Source organism: Carassius gibelio, chromosome B3 (assembly GCF_023724105.1).
Source record: "Carassius gibelio isolate Cgi1373 ecotype wild population from Czech Republic chromosome B3, carGib1.2-hapl.c, whole genome shotgun sequence".
NCBI classification, from domain to species: Eukaryota; Metazoa; Chordata; class Actinopteri; order Cypriniformes; family Cyprinidae; genus Carassius; species Carassius gibelio.
Window position 1 is genome coordinate 26,104,406 of NC_068398.1, and position 15,371 is coordinate 26,119,776.

At 39.8% G+C, this 15,371-nt stretch overlaps 2 protein-coding genes and 1 non-coding gene across 18 annotated transcripts in view; 2 read left to right on the forward strand and 1 right to left on the reverse strand.

Moving 5' to 3' along the window:
- Window positions 1-6,472, forward strand: part of LOC127952420 (growth factor receptor-bound protein 2) — a 36,953-nt gene extending 30,481 nt beyond the window's left edge. For all 4 annotated transcript variants that reach the window (XM_052550843.1, XM_052550841.1, XM_052550844.1 and 1 more), the window contains exons 5-7: window positions 1,798-1,920; window positions 2,489-2,657; window positions 4,718-6,472. In XM_052550843.1, the coding sequence (XP_052406803.1) occupies window positions 1,798-1,920; window positions 2,489-2,657; window positions 4,718-4,903 (478 nt within the window). In that variant the 3' untranslated portion in view covers window positions 4,904-6,472. The remainder of the gene's footprint in view (window positions 1-1,797; window positions 1,921-2,488; window positions 2,658-4,717) is intronic.
- Window positions 6,473-10,558: 4,086 nt separating this feature from the next.
- On the reverse strand, window positions 10,559-10,640 carry trnas-aga (transfer RNA serine (anticodon AGA)). Its single transcript has one exon. It is a non-coding gene; the product is annotated as a tRNA-Ser (tRNA).
- Window positions 10,641-11,731: 1,091 nt separating this feature from the next.
- LOC127951845 (nucleosome-remodeling factor subunit BPTF) overlaps window positions 11,732-15,371 on the forward strand; it is a 33,803-nt gene continuing 30,163 nt past the window's right edge. For 5 of the 13 annotated variants that reach the window (XM_052549914.1, XM_052549910.1, XM_052549917.1 and 2 more), the window contains exons 1-2: window positions 11,733-12,652; window positions 14,495-15,320. In XM_052549914.1, the coding sequence (XP_052405874.1) occupies window positions 12,169-12,652; window positions 14,495-15,320 (1,310 nt within the window). In that variant the 5' untranslated portion in view covers window positions 11,733-12,168. Of the gene's footprint in view, window positions 12,653-14,494; window positions 15,321-15,371 lie in introns of all 13 variants that reach the window. The other 8 variants (XM_052549911.1, XM_052549922.1, XM_052549916.1 and 5 more) reach the window with 4 other exon arrangements.

Below are 15,371 nucleotides of genomic sequence, written 5' to 3' on the forward strand. Positions count from 1 at the left end.
CTAAAATCAAAGTGTGTCGTGGTAAAAATCAAGTCGTCCTGGGTGGTCTCTTGCGGGCCCAAGCCATAGTCGACCTACATTCATTTATTTTACTTTTAATCGAATAATCACTGACTTGCAGATGGAAGTATTTGAAGGCCTCATTCCTTTGTTTTAATTTAGTTTGATATTTACAGTAATAAGTAATGTTTTAAATAAAGGAGCGCTAATACCAGGTGACCCTGGACCACAAAACCAGTCTTAAGTCACTGGGATATATTTGTAGCAATAGCCAAAAAAATAGCATTGTAAATTGAAAGATTTGATTGCATGGAAAGATTATTTATTTAGCTTTCAGATGATGAATATATCTCAATGTTCCAGTGGTGTGAGCCTCTTTGTTATGAATAGTCCCTCTCTTCAACAGATAATTGAATATAGATCATTGTCGTCACTGGAACTCATTGTCGTCAGTGTTTTTGGCCTCACTGTGTTTTGACATCCCAGAAAACGGAGCGGCTTTTTACCTTCAGGTACACAACCCTGGTCAGGTTTATGGTATGGGCCTCTTATCAGGACAGGACATGGAAATGCCATCCACGTGTTTGAGCTCTCTGACTGTTGTCGAGCAGGATGCAGCGAGTCCAATTTGCCCTCGAGTGTGTGTGTGTGTGTGTGTGTGTGTGTGTGTGTGTGTGTGGCTTGTGCCGTCCACATCAAAGCGGGCAGGAGAGATAAGACCGGTACAGTGGAGACAGTCTGTGGTTTTATTCCTGGTCTTACGTAACAGACCCTCTGGGAGCAGACCTGTATTACAATTTCAGATGATGTAGTAGTATAGAGTAAAAGAATGTGTGTTATCTTTAATTAAACTAGATGTCCATTACACATTTGAATAAAAGTATGAGGGTTGGAATAATAGTCTGTTCAGTGTGACTTTTTAAGGTTATTGTATTTATTTATTTTCAGGTTATTGTATTGTTATATTCCACTTTGAATCAGCAGTACTGTAATTATGACACTGGATCTCATCAGTAAAACATTCATGCAGAAATGAGTAATGTATTTGGTTTTTATTTGAGTCTGTAATTTCTAATTATTTTTTTCTACTTTTTGAATAAGCTGTAATTACAACATCATATCTCAGTAATTAAACACAAGCAGAACTGTAAATCATTTAAAAACTATACTTGCATTTAAATGTTGTTTAATAAAAATGAAACCGTTTACATCTGATTAAATGTGAGCCTCTACTCCAAGGTCTGTCAGCACAGTGTTGACACTGGCTATCATTTATAATAGCACAGAGTAATTGAACTTTGGCTTTGTCAGCTGTTTCTCGTCTCGCCGGTAAATAAAGGCCTTCAGTTGTCACTGGCTGTCATGTGCTTAACCCAGTTCACCTCACCCTGCACACATCCACAAACAGTCAGCCTTAGTGAAGTTCGACTTCAAATTTCAGTTTCATTCAGTAAGCACGTATATTATTGGATGGTTAGCTTGTAACCAACTTTCTCTTCATGCTTTTGCATGTTTTTGTTCACACAGATGGTGTAATGAAGTTGATTGTTTGTGCTTATCTTTGCCAGTGTTAATTGCTCTCTTGGCTTTCCATCAGACAGAAGTCTGACATCTCATTTTCCTAAGCTGTCACTCTAAGCGCCAGTGCTTTGCAAAAGATCTTTCCTCTTTCTTTTCATCCACACTTCCATGTAAATCAGTGAAAATCATCTTCAGCTGACTGATCTGTCCTCCGTATCATTTATATAATGTCATGTCATATTTAATGTTAATGTTTATGTCGGTGTGTGTTCACAGGTGGTTCTTCGGGAGAATCCCCAGGGCCAGAGCGGAGGAGATCCTAAACAAACAGAGGCACGATGGAGCCTTCCTCATTAGAGAGAGCGAGAGCGCACCTGGAGACTTCTCGCTGTCCGTCAAGTATGTTGACACATTAAATCCACCTCTCCTTATTCCCAGAATAACTGCTGTGTGCAAGGCAGACGTCATAAAGTCGGAGTCCTCACCTGCACAAGATCCCGCTCGTGAAGATAAAGCATTCAGATGAACAACCACTTAAACCATCAAAAACACTTACATTTTCTTTCTCTCTCTCGCTCTCCCCCACACGTGTATATACACACACACACACACACACACACACACAAAGACAGGTAGCTTGAATGTCATCCTGTGTCTCGTGTGAATCATCTGTTCTCATCTCAATCATTTCTCTGATAGTCATCAGGGCAGTCACACATTTTATTCCCCGTCCCTCTCACCTGTGTTTGCATACATGTATTAATATGTGCTCTGATCTCTGTTCACTTATTTAACCTGACCCCCAGTCTGCAACGTTTATTTATGAATCATGACACAGCAGGAGTGCATCACGTCTTTTTATTATTAAATAAAGCTTGAAGTTGTCAGACAGATTACACGTATGTATCACGCATATAAGTGTTGTGCTTATATTCAAGTCTTTTTTTTGTTGTTGTTGTTGTTGAAGGTTTGGCAATGATGTACAGCACTTTAAAGTGCTGCGTGACGGTGCTGGAAAGTACTTCCTGTGGGTCGTGAAGTTTAACTCTCTCAACGAGCTGGTGGACTATCACCGCACCACTTCCGTTTCCCGAAATCAACAGATCTTTCTACGAGACATCGAGCAGGTGCCTCAGGTCTGTAGCTGGTTTTTACCTTTCCAATCCTTAAAGTGTATGCGTATCCCCATTAGCTACACGTTTACTTCAGGGCTCCAGACGGCACCTAAAACGGTCGCAATTTGCGAGTGATATTTTAGCTGAGATCGCCACTGGTGACTATACAAATTTACATGTTATTATTTAAAGATTTGCATGTAATGCCTTTTTCCCCTGCTTGTTTTGCAATCAAATCTTTTGCTATGTCGAGTGAGACGATGCGCATCAATGTTTTAGTGGAAAAAAGCTTTTCAAACAGTCGTCATCTCTGCCGAACGCCAGCGGTGATGCACACTGCTAAAAGCAGCTCCAGTTGTGGCGGCATGAGAGAGATCGAAAATGACGGAGACGTGTGAAGTAAAAGTGCAGAAAAGCAGTGTCTATTTCATGCACTTGAACAAAGCACAACAGGTAAAGCTGTCAGCTGTGTGGACTGTTAACAATTCTCGTTTACAATCGATACTAATATGGCTTCTTGTTATAAAACTGTTTATCTATATGCTGTGTTGCGTTAACGTGCACACTGCATAATATTTGTAGCGTACTTGCCGTCCCAATAATCACAATAAGCTTTGTGCTTTAATACCTGAACTTCGAAACAAATTTATAATGAAATTCAAACAATAAATACAGTTTTGGCACTCCTTAATGCGGCAGGCGCGATAGCTTTATCGCAACAGTACAAGCGGCACGGGACCCCATCACATCTTCCTCGGCACTACTATACTGTAGTATGAAATGAACATCAAAAGGTAGAATCCAAGATAGCCTACAGTACAGCATACTGTAATGTTTCATTATAATCTCTCATTCAGCATTTCAAACTGTGAAAAACGCTTGTAAACAATGCTATGTGACAATACAGTCAGCTAGAAAAATAACTATAAAGAGTTTTTTCTAAATATATGTGCTATATTGCAAATTCAAATTTTTTTACTACTTTACATAAGAAACGATGCAAGGAGTGAAAGATGAAATTCAACACCTCCTATAAGATTGCATGTTACTAATGAAGAAAAACAGACTGGATGTGTCCAAGACATCCGACAACATTTATAAGATGCACTGAGAAGCCCAAAGTACTAACTGATGAGTTCTGGTCCATGATATTGGCACAGATTCTGTGTAATAAACACTTCTTTGTGACTGCATATAATTCTCAATTTGGAAAAGACATTCAATGGCCACTTTACGTGAAGCGTAGTTCCCAGGACATCTACAAGATGGATTCAAATGCTGATGCTGTAAGAGGAGGAGAGATATAAACACATCAGAGTATGACTGAAATGTTAATGTTTAAAAATAAATAAATAAAACCTGTTTCTTCTGTGGCACCTACAAAAAATATATGTGTGTGTGTGTGTGTGTGTGTATATATGTATATGTATGTATGTATGTATGTATGTGTGCCTAATTTAGTTTTTTATCGGAGCCAGTGGCTCCTTAATTTGTTTATTTGTTTGTTTATTTTTGTCTGGAGCCCTGACTTCTGTAATGTGACACTTCCTAGTGAAACAGGATTTTTGGACTCAGGGAAATCCACAGAAAAGGAAAGTAGATTAATGGGAAGACCAAGTTACTATGTTTAGGTTAAAGATTAATTTAAATGTTTCTTTGGAAAAGCACGCACTAGAATAGTTGTCTACAGCAGCACTAGAAAAAAAGGCATGCTGCACACTAGACGAAGCCGATGAAAATATTTAAGAATTTTGATTTGAAATTATCATTTTATAATAGTACATTTAATATTTGTTTATGATTTGAAAAAAAAAAATTGAAAGCTTGTGAAATGCCAAACAGGAGATTCTGTCAACAGTTTGAAGTGATCAGATGAATAAACTGTTCAATTGTTGTCTTTTCTGTTTCTTTTTTCTTCATTTGTTTAAAATATTCCAGAACTGATTTGTGGATATGAATCCAACATCCTTCTCTTCTTTCAAAACCATAAAAACAAAATCGCACAGGCCCCATGTTTTTTGTACAGTAGTGTGTGTACTAAACCATGGTGTTATTTACACGTGTCTATTGTGCATCTGCAGCATCCAACATACGTGCAGGCCCTGTTCGACTTCGACCCTCAGGAGGACGGCGAGCTTGGCTTCAGACGCGGAGACTTCATTCAGGTCCTGGACAACTCTGACCCCAACTGGTGGAAGGGCGCCTGTCACAGCCAGACGGGCATGTTCCCACGCAACTACGTCACGCCTGTCAGTCGGAACATGTAAAGGAAAAAAACCAAGCGATTAGTCAATAAATTGTAATTAACGGCCCCTCACATTCACATGCAATCAGACTACCCTACATCTCCCCGTCAACACCCGTAAAGTCCTGTGAAATTGAAAGCAGCACAGAGGAATGGAAATTGTGACTGAAAACAAGGAGAGAAAAAGAAAAGAAAAAAAAAACGTAGTGGAGGGGCTGGATGTTTCCTCCTCTGCCGTGGTGCCCGGGCGAATCTGTTATTCCTGAGAACCGTGACGTCTTCATGAACGCTTGCAGTCCAGACTGAGCTGTAAGGGCGAAGGAAAGGCTGAATCCTAGCATAGTAAAACACACACAAATTAAAGCAACTATGATTCTGTCTGTAGATTCATCCTGCTGCTTCTGGCTTCTTTTCTAGTCTGCCAATAGAATTTTGTTTTTGTTTTTTTGTTGTTGTTTTTTTGTTTAGGCTGCATGTTTAAATCTCTTTATAATAGTAAATCCTGAAGCTGTTTTTAAAAAGGAAAAAATATATATATGAAAATGTAAGCGTAAGAACTTGCAAATGCATTGTACATCCGGGCTGTGGAAAAAAAAAAATCACTTGGAGAGAGAATCCATTTTTTAAGAATATATATATTATATATTTGTATGTGTCTTGTCTGTTTTACCTTTTCAACACATTTTTTTCTTTCTTCTTCCAATTGTAAATTATGTTAATTTTTTGGAGAGGGCAGGTGAAACTGAGTAGCTCGGAGATGTGCTAATTTAATGAGCGTCTCAGATGTACCACCGTATTATTTTACGCATCATGTATTCCATTTGACATCATTCTTACTTGTTTTAGAACCAGTAGCGGAGCAGCTCCATGGCGATCGCGATTCATCGATCGTGCACGAGTTGATCTAATGTGAAAAACCAGACGGCTAGCCACCATTTTAAGCCAATGTATTTATTGCAGCCACTTTTTATTTGTCTTGGGATGTGAATGTAGCCGTCATCACTCGCCTCACGAGGGACGTCAGATTGGAGAGCTGAACCACAGTTGCATGATTTCAGAGATGCATCTCTTCACGTAACTTTCAAATCATGAGATTTGGTGTTGAAAAAAAAAAAAACCTGGTGGATGCCAGCTAAGCCAGTAAGAAGTTAGAAACCAGAGAGTTTAGTTATATTTGAGTTGTCACATGGACTAATGTGATGTGTTCTGTCTGTGTTTTTTTTTTTTTTTTCTCTTACCTCTTTTGTCTTTTCAGTGTTGTGTATTAGCTCTTATGTATTTTGTTTTCTCCATGTGTATTATTGACCCCCTCCTTCTCCTCTATTTTTGGTTCTCTCTGGATTAGTGCCTTTTTCTCTGGTGTGTGACGTTGTCTCGGGCTCGCTGCTTTAGCCTGAGCATTGGGCTTGGGTCAGACCCGCAGTGAGGAATCATGTCCTCTTTCTCCTCCACAACACACCTGCACACACTCGCTCCTATTTAAAGCTCTCGCCTTTTTCTTAACCTTGTTTTTTTTTTGTTTTTGTTTTTTTGGCCTTCTTCCTTGTTTCTTTTGAATAAATAAAAAGAAAACCATATATATAAAAATAAATGTTGTGTCAGATACCTCATTTTGTGTGAATGTGATTTCTCTAGCTTCATTTAATTTACTTCATTTTTCTTTTTTGGTCCATTTTTATGCAAATGTAGGTTTAGGAGAGAAGCAAAGTATTATTGTTACTGTTGCTCTAAACATGTTTGCACACTTAAGTCACACTTCAAATTGTCTGAATGTGTACTGATGCTGATACACTGAAAATGACAGTGATTTATGTATTTTACACAAATAATACTGACACTCATATGGTTCACATCATATTAAAGGGTTAGTTCACCGAAAAAATGAAAAAAAGCCCAAAAATAACCATGTTCAAAACGTAATAATCATTTTAATGTAGCTTGCCCTCAATGTTGTACACCGAAACCGCTCCGGGAGGATGACGTATGAGGTCGGCTTTGCACAATTATTATTTTTTTTTGTAGGATTGGCCCTATTCACATAAAGGAATAGTTAACCCAAAAACAAACATTTGGTGAAAATGTACTCTGGACAATTTTGTTTCTTCATCAGAAAGTATCTAATTATATCACTTGCTCACCAATGGATCCTCTGCAGTGAATGGGTGCCGTCAGAAACAAGCAGAAAAAGCTGCATGTTTGTAAGCAACAAATCCATTAAGGCATTTTTTAACTTCAAACTGTTGCTTTTGGCTAAAATGTGAGTCCATAAACCATAATATTACTTAATATTGACTTTTATAAATTGTCTCATCTGAATCAGGAAAGAAATTTGCACAGAACAAGCACTGGTATAAGCATGAACAGCCCATAATTCAAAACAAAACAAAGAACATTGGTAGATTTTGATGTGAAGACAACATGGGGTGGAACCTTTCACTCTTATGGAATACAAACTCTTTTTTTGGTTTAAAATGGTTTGAAGTTCAAATGCTATAATGATGAATTTGTTACTTATAGTTTTTTGTTTCCCTTAACATTAATTGACGGACTGCATTTGTGTGGATTATTGTGATGTTTTTATCAGCTGTTTGGACTTAGCTGTTTAAATGTCAAGTGTGTCACTGTAATACAGAGGAGCAGGTGGGAAATGTTCTTTTGTGTAAATCAACGTTATGCCCCAAGCTCTGCCAATTATACTGAATCTGGAATTATCTTAAAGAACATGATAGACTAATATTTGACAACCACAAAGTGCCACAATGCTTTCTTTTTTTTTCTCTTTTTTTTGTCTTCACTCTCAACAGTGTTTTGAGTTAAGCCTCTAAAACATTGTTTATAGCAGATGCAATTATCTAGATGCCTTAAATGTAAAGCAGTATCACTTTAAACCTAAGGCATCTTAAGTTTAAGGTGGTAACATTATGGTAATTGGGACAGCACGTTTTTTTCCATTGATTTAGGGTAGTGTAAGAATATTTCCTGAATTGCACAAGTTGATTCATAATTTTACATACATTTCCTTTTGTTCATCATCACTGAAAGTCCATGTTTATTTCTCTTCAACTTTATTTCTCAGTTCATGAATACATCATACAATACAACACATGCAACTGAGGTGTGTGTGTGTGTGTGTGTGTGTAAAATGACAAATAGTTACTGTGAAGCAGAAAAATGTGTGGGAATATGAAGGCATTATCCAGTAGTGAACCGATGAGACAATGATGTTCAGAGGCACTTGACCTTATGAAGACCTGTTCACAGCAGCACTTCTGCAGCTGTTGGCCATAATGAAATAATGAAAGGTTATTTCATCTTGGCTGGATAATTGCTTACTTCACGGAACCCTTCACTTCCTGCTGAGGGTGAACTACAGGGCATGTATGATTCACACTATCACACTATCCATACGCTTCTGGCTATCGACTGGTCGGTTATAGGAAGTTATCTGTGCTGCTATTAGATTTGTAAAACGGTTAAGCCAGTGAACTTTCCCGCCAACAGCCATTAAACCTGCAGCCTTTGTGATTTTACGCGATGTCCGTGAGCTTTAATTTAATTGTAGTGGATGTGTATGTTAAAGTAAGCTTGTATAGCAATATCTTCTCAGAATATATGTATGTGGTGTTCATGAGCTGAACTCTTCTGAGAACTGTGATTACAGTGGCTCGAAGTGAACCGCTATTCTATGTATTGATTAAACTTCTCTAGGATGTCCTGCTTTGCTGGTCATTTATATGTCAGAAAGTCACCAAACTGAAGATCCAACGTGACAAATTAAAGCTGTAAAATCAATTTTCCAAGTATTTGAGAAACATGGCGATAGTTAAAGCGTTTTAAATCACGTGTGTGCGGAGGATGACGGGAAGTTTCAGGATAAACGTTGACGATAAATCTGTTTTAGAGTCCAGAAAAAGTCCAGAAAGGCCAGACCAAATTAAAGTTCACAGTTTGCCTTTAAAAATAAGCATCACATTTGAACTGAAGCGAAGGGGAGTCATCAATATACAGCCAATAATTTGTATTTATTTCGCTTTCTAAAAGGAATCCAAACAGTTCTTTACAATGAAAACATTCCAAAAGTAAAAAAAAAAAAAAAAAGCATATTACAAAACCTGCATTTAATTGATCAAAAATGAATGAAAACAGTAAAATTGTGAAATGCTATTACAATTTCAAATAACAATTTTCAATCTTACTGTCCTTTGAGATGAGATTTATTCCTGTGATGTAAAGCTGAATGTTTAGCATCATTACTCCAGTCTTGAGTGTCACATGATCCTTCAGAAAACACAATAATAATTCCTCGACAAATAAAGCTAATTCTGATTCTGAGAATTCATTCTAATATTGGCTGATTTGATGCATTTAATATTATTATTAATGTTGAAAACTGCAGTGTCCATGATACTTTTTTCTTCTCCAGGATTTTTGATTAACAGAAAGTTTAAAAGAACAGGATTTATTTTAAATAGAAATCTTTTGTAACATTGCAACTCTCTTTACTGGCACGTTTGGTTAATGTGCCCTTCCTGAATAGATATATTCATTTCTCTTTAAAAAAAAACAACATTCTTACTGGCCCCAAACTTTTTACACGTCATGTAAATAACTAACCACACAATTTCCACCTTGCTTTTCTTGGATGCATGATCTTAAAATGTCACAACTCAGTCTGAACCTGTCCAGATGCATTACATAATGATTACTGAACAGAGCAGACAGAAGCCGGTCCTCCTGCTGTCTCCTTCCTCCTGATAGCAGGACACACACTCACACACACATGTTAGGGTCACAGCGGTTGATGATCCAGTATCTTGGAAGGCAAAGTGTTCAAATGAAGTTTCCGAATTGTGTGATGTCATGGTGTGAGACAAAGAAAACACTGTTGGTTTTTCAGCTGCATTGATGCAAATGTGTTCCAGAATGCAAACGCTGATCTCTGGAACACTGACTTTCCACATGATACACGTTTATCTGACATGTCAGCTTGCCTTTCCTTTTGTTTTGCCACTTCTCTTTCCTTACGAAAGGGTTTAATGATGGTTAGATGGAGGGGGAAAAATTATGATGATATCTTGCTAACGAAAGAAAAAAATAAGCAAATTAGTCACCATCATGTTGTTTCAAGTTTATTTGTGTTATGATATAGGCCTAGACAAAAAGATGCTATGAAAGTCTGATGCTCTAACTAACATATTCCACAGAAGAAAGAGAGAAATGCAGGTTTGGAATAAATAAATGATGACTATTTGTTGATATAAATTCAGATATAAATATTGAAACCCAAAATAAGAAATATGATCCATGATTTTAAGATTGAGTTCCGGGAATGAAAGCAGTAAAATGATACGAGGGCGCCACCTGTTGGCAATTTTTTTTTTTAATTCTTTTTTTTTCATAACAGCTACAAAATGTCAAATCTGTTGTTCTTAAATGCGCAGTTACACTGTGCAAGCAAGCAGTGAGTAATTTTAAGGATCTTATTACATTATTTTTTTATATATATTTTATACATAACGTAGCCTAACGTTTTCTAATCAAATTAAAAATTATATTTATGAATTAGATTAATTTTGATGCGTGTTAATAGACGTGTTTTGGACGGCTCGTCATATCGTCCTATTCATGATGGTAAATATCGTGAAACTATAATAAAGAAAAAAAAACGAATAAATTTCGTAGTCGGCAGGATTCGAACCTGCGCGGGGAGACCCCAATGGATTTCTAGTCCATCGCCTTAACCACTCGGCCACGACTACATGAGACACGATGCATTCTGGGAGATTTTTATATGAATACTTACGATCTATGAGTAATTTACTTATAATACGTTGCATTAGCATTGTTCAGAAGAACAGCTACTCTACACGAGACTCGGATTCAGATCTACACTCACCGCTCACTGTATGAAGCTTCAGACATCTTGTTTATTTTACGATTTATTCACTCCTGACAATCCCAAACTGACCAGCAGAGGCCACTGTCACACTGTACTGATTAGCTCTGACTGTTGTGAACAGCTCTGTGCTCAGAGGATGATTTTATGTGTACGTTAGTGCCTCTTCTTCAAGACCTGTGCTTGTTTTGGCAGTCCTGTAGGTTTTTTCCTCTGTATTTTGATCTTGATATTTTGTCATTCCGGCACGGCCTCTGCATTGTGAAATTCTGCCACTTTCTTGATCACTTTTATATAAACAAGTCAGTGGCTTGGTCACGCACGTGGTTATGAACTGTAAATATAAAAACATGAATGCTTTTTTAAGAGTAAATGAGCGTGTGAGGTTTCCCAGTCTTTAGTGATGGGCAAAATGATCACTGTGAAGAGCTAATAGCATAAAAAGTCAAAGTCAGTGCAACTGAGGGGTTGATGTTTCACAATGTTTGTTTACAGTAAACAAAAACAGCAGATAAAAGTATTATTATTATATTGTTTGATATTTTTTTGAGACCACCAAAAAACTGAAGGCTGACATTCTTGAAAAAACAAAAACCTGTTGGCATAATCTTGCCTCACTGTTTAAATAAAAACATTTGTTTTAACTGTGTTAACCGTGTCTTTATTAGTTTAAGTTGCAGGTATGTAAAATTCAGCATGGAAAAATCAAATTATTATTGTTGATCCTTTTTTATATTCACATACCACATGAGAAAGTCAGAAAGAAAGAAAGAAAGATCAAAACAGGCTAGGCTACTTTCTTCATATGCGCGCACAAACGGTGTCATTTATAGAAAATGCATGTTCTGTAATAACAATAATAAACCCTACATGCTTGTTTTCATTCACTGTGACTTCAGTCTGTCGGTGTCTGTCGAGCCTCATCTCAGTCAAGTTCACACGCCGAGGAAGACGGAGAACAGAAGACACCGCAGCTCCGAGACCAGACTAAAGACCGAGCTGTGTAGTTACACTCAGGAGCGCGTTTTCAGGAGCCCAGGAGCCTGAAGACAGCAGCAGGAGCTCAGGAAGAGGGATAACACACTCGCGACGCGACACACATCGCGCCGAGCGGCCAGGCTCCGGCGGGTCACGTGGCTCCCGCACAGGCCTGCAGTGTGTTGTCGGCGGACAGAGACGAGGAAAGAAACATGGCGGCTGCGAGCGAGCTCGAGCGGCGCGCCGGCCCTTCGTCTTGAGCTTTCTTGCGATCACCGAGAACGGGGCTCCGCGGGACTAGTGCATATTCACCAGCGCGGGATCAACTTTGCGGTGGTGCCCGAAATTCCGGGTTCGGTGCGTGTAAAGTGCAGGCAAAACGCGAAACTGAGGAGAATAGGCTTTCATCCATAATGAGGGGGAGACGAGGCAGGCCGCCCAAAGCCCAGCTAACACCGGAGCCCTCAGCGGGGCCGGTGCGCGGTCTGAGACCCCGCCGGGGCTTGAGGGCGAAGCCAAAAGGGATCTCCGATGAGGATTATGTTACCCCTAAACGGGGCACCCATCATCATCCAACACGAGGCCGGAGGAAAGCGCGGTCCACGGCGTCGAGGGGCAGAGGAAGAAGCAGAAGCACGGCCAGGGGCAGGGGGCGGCGGAGCACCGCGAGCGGGGTGGTGTACGACGACCACGAGAGCGACGATGAGGAGGACGAAGACGCGGTCAGCTTGAAATCAGACGAGGAAGAGTTCGTGGAGGAGCCTCTGACGGACGAAGAGGACGAAGAAGAAGAGGATGAGGAGGCCAACGGCGAGCCCGACTACCTGGAGGAGATGGACGATTTGGAGGAAGACGATGCCAGCTTCTGCACGGAGAGCAGCCACGGTAGCAACGCAGGTACGGGACGCCTCGCGAACGAGCGATCCGTCAATCACGACGAGCGAGGGATCCGACTCAAACGGTCGCTCTTTTGTTGCGCTGAACGCTCAAAATGGATCCCGGTGCTCCTCGGTGCGGGCAGAGGCCCGGGGCTAGCGGGAGCGCGGTGCTCCTCTGGAGTAATCAGAAGAGCGTCCGCGGGCTTTTTTTTTTGTTTTTTTATCATAACAACAGCTTTATAATCAAACACTGACGCTAAAAGTGGCGTCGTCACATTGTACGAAAGCACTGCCGTTTTGAATATCAACAGAAAGTTCTGTTTACCGTTCGATTGTGTATTTGCTAACAGTAACGGTAACTTGGTCTGTTGTAGCGTATTAAACCCAGACACACTCTGGATTGCGTTTTAAATATAAATCTCTCTAAATCATGCGTTTTTGTTGTAGGATTACACTTTTATATATAGGTTAGACTGTAAAGGGAACACTTTTTAGTCTCACACATAAGTTACTTAGCCCATCATCTTGCTAATTGATTTCGAGCTGATGAGATTGTTGATTTAATAATAATACAATTATAAGCATATCCCGTAAACTTTAATCAAAGCACCGTCAAATCTTGTATCGGAGTGTTACTCACTATGCCCCCTCATCTGTGTGTGTGGGGCAGTCTGACGGCTGTTTCGGAGCGCGGCTGATGACAGGGCAGCACGCGGCCGGTTGTTTTGAAATCCAGCGCCAGCGCGTCGCACCTGACGCTTCGTCTCGTCCCGCCACAGTGTCGTGCTCGCCCATGACGTCATAGTGACACTTGTGATGGAGCTTTTGGTGCTGTCATGATTAATTAGGGCTGAGGTCTTATTTAAAAAAAAAAAAAAAATTGTGAGTGACAGTTGCACTGTTTTCTATGGTAGTATACTTCAAAATGCAATTTATTCCTTTAGATAAATAAAGCTGAATTTTCAGCATCATTACTCCAGTCTTCAGAGTTACATGATCCTTCAGAAATCATTGTAATGGGCTGATTTGCTGCTTATAAAACATGAATTGAAAACAGCTTAATTTAAAAATATGGAACGTTTTCTTGCATGCCAATTGAGAATATTTTTATGAGGAGACAGACACTTTTTTTCAGTATTCTTTCATAAAGTTCAAAAGAAATAGAATTTATTTGAAATTTAAATATTTTCAACATTCTAAATGTCTTACTATCACTTTTGATCAATTTAATGTAACTATGCTCAATAAAAGTAATTTAATTTACAAAAAAAATAAAAATAAAACAGATATTTAAACGGTGTGCATATTACAATTTTTATTTCAGCCATTAAAACATACATTTTCTTATATATATATATTTTTTTTTACCATTTACAGATTCTACTGAGTTGTTGCTTTCTTGTAAAAACACAGGCTGATATCCTGTTCGTGTTCATTAGATACTCGATTCATTTGATTCTGTTCAAAACCGTTCTTTGCAGACAAATGTAATGCAACAATCTTCTTTGTCCTATGGGAATCACATATTAGCTGTCGTTTTAATACCACATACACAACCACTGAACGTTATGTTCCTCGAATCCTCCTTGTCTTATTTCTTAAGTTGCTAAGTTTTTAAGGAGATTCCTGATCTTTCTTGTCTAACTGCACACACTGGTTGTCTGAATCAACACTGTGTTTTTTTTCTGAAACTGATCATTTTATGCATGCATTATTTTATTCAGTGTTAAATCTGTAGTCAAATCTTATATAAACAGACACACCATAACAACACTAGAGTGATTAGTAAAATTGCAGTGTGCATTGAGATTTTCCTTCCTCCGGCCAATCAAAAAACCGATTCTTATTTTTTCCGTTTCAGTAGGTCGTAAAAGGCCAAGACCAAGGCGACCGCCTTCTCCGATTCTGGAGCAGAAGGAGATTCCTCATCTGCAGCTGCCCAGTTCCTCCAAAGACCTTCTCATTCCCAACGAGCAGCTACTCAACGCTTCGGCTATTTATGAAGTGCTTCGCAGTTTCAGCACTGTCCTGCGTCTCTCTCTGTTTCGCTTCGAGGACTTCTGTGCCGCTCTGGTCGGACAGGAGCAATGCACGCTGATGGCGGAGACGCACATCTGCCTGCTGAAGGCCATCTTAAGGGAGGAGGACACCTCCAACACCACTTTTGGTCCGGCGGACCTCAAGGACAGCGTCAACTCCACGCTCTACTTCATCGACGGCATGACCTGGCCAGAAGTGGTGCGTGCATACTGTGAAAGCGACCCTGAGTACCACCATGTGCTCTCTGACCTGGAGGGTGAAGACTATCCGTTTAGCCCACTGGAGAGCAAAGTCAAGGTCTTGCAGTTCCTGGTGGACCAGTTCCTCACCACCAACCTGGCCCGTGAGGAGCTCATGTCCGAGGGCGTAATCCAGTACGACGACCACTGCCGGGTTTGCCACCGGCTCGGCGACCTGCTGTGCTGTGAGACCTGCTCAGCCGTGTATCATCTGGAGTGTGTCAAGCCTCCTCTGGAGGAGGTGCCCGAGGACGAGTGGCAGTGTGAGATCTGTGTAGCACACCAAGTGTCCGGCGTGACTGACTGTCTGACCGAGTTCCAGAAGAGCCGGCCGTACATCCGGCAGGAGCCCATTGGTTACGACCGGCATCAAAGAAAATACTGGTTTCTCAACAGGAGGATTATTATGTGAGTATTCGCAGTGTAAACTACTGAAGATAGGGCATAGATAAGAAGAAG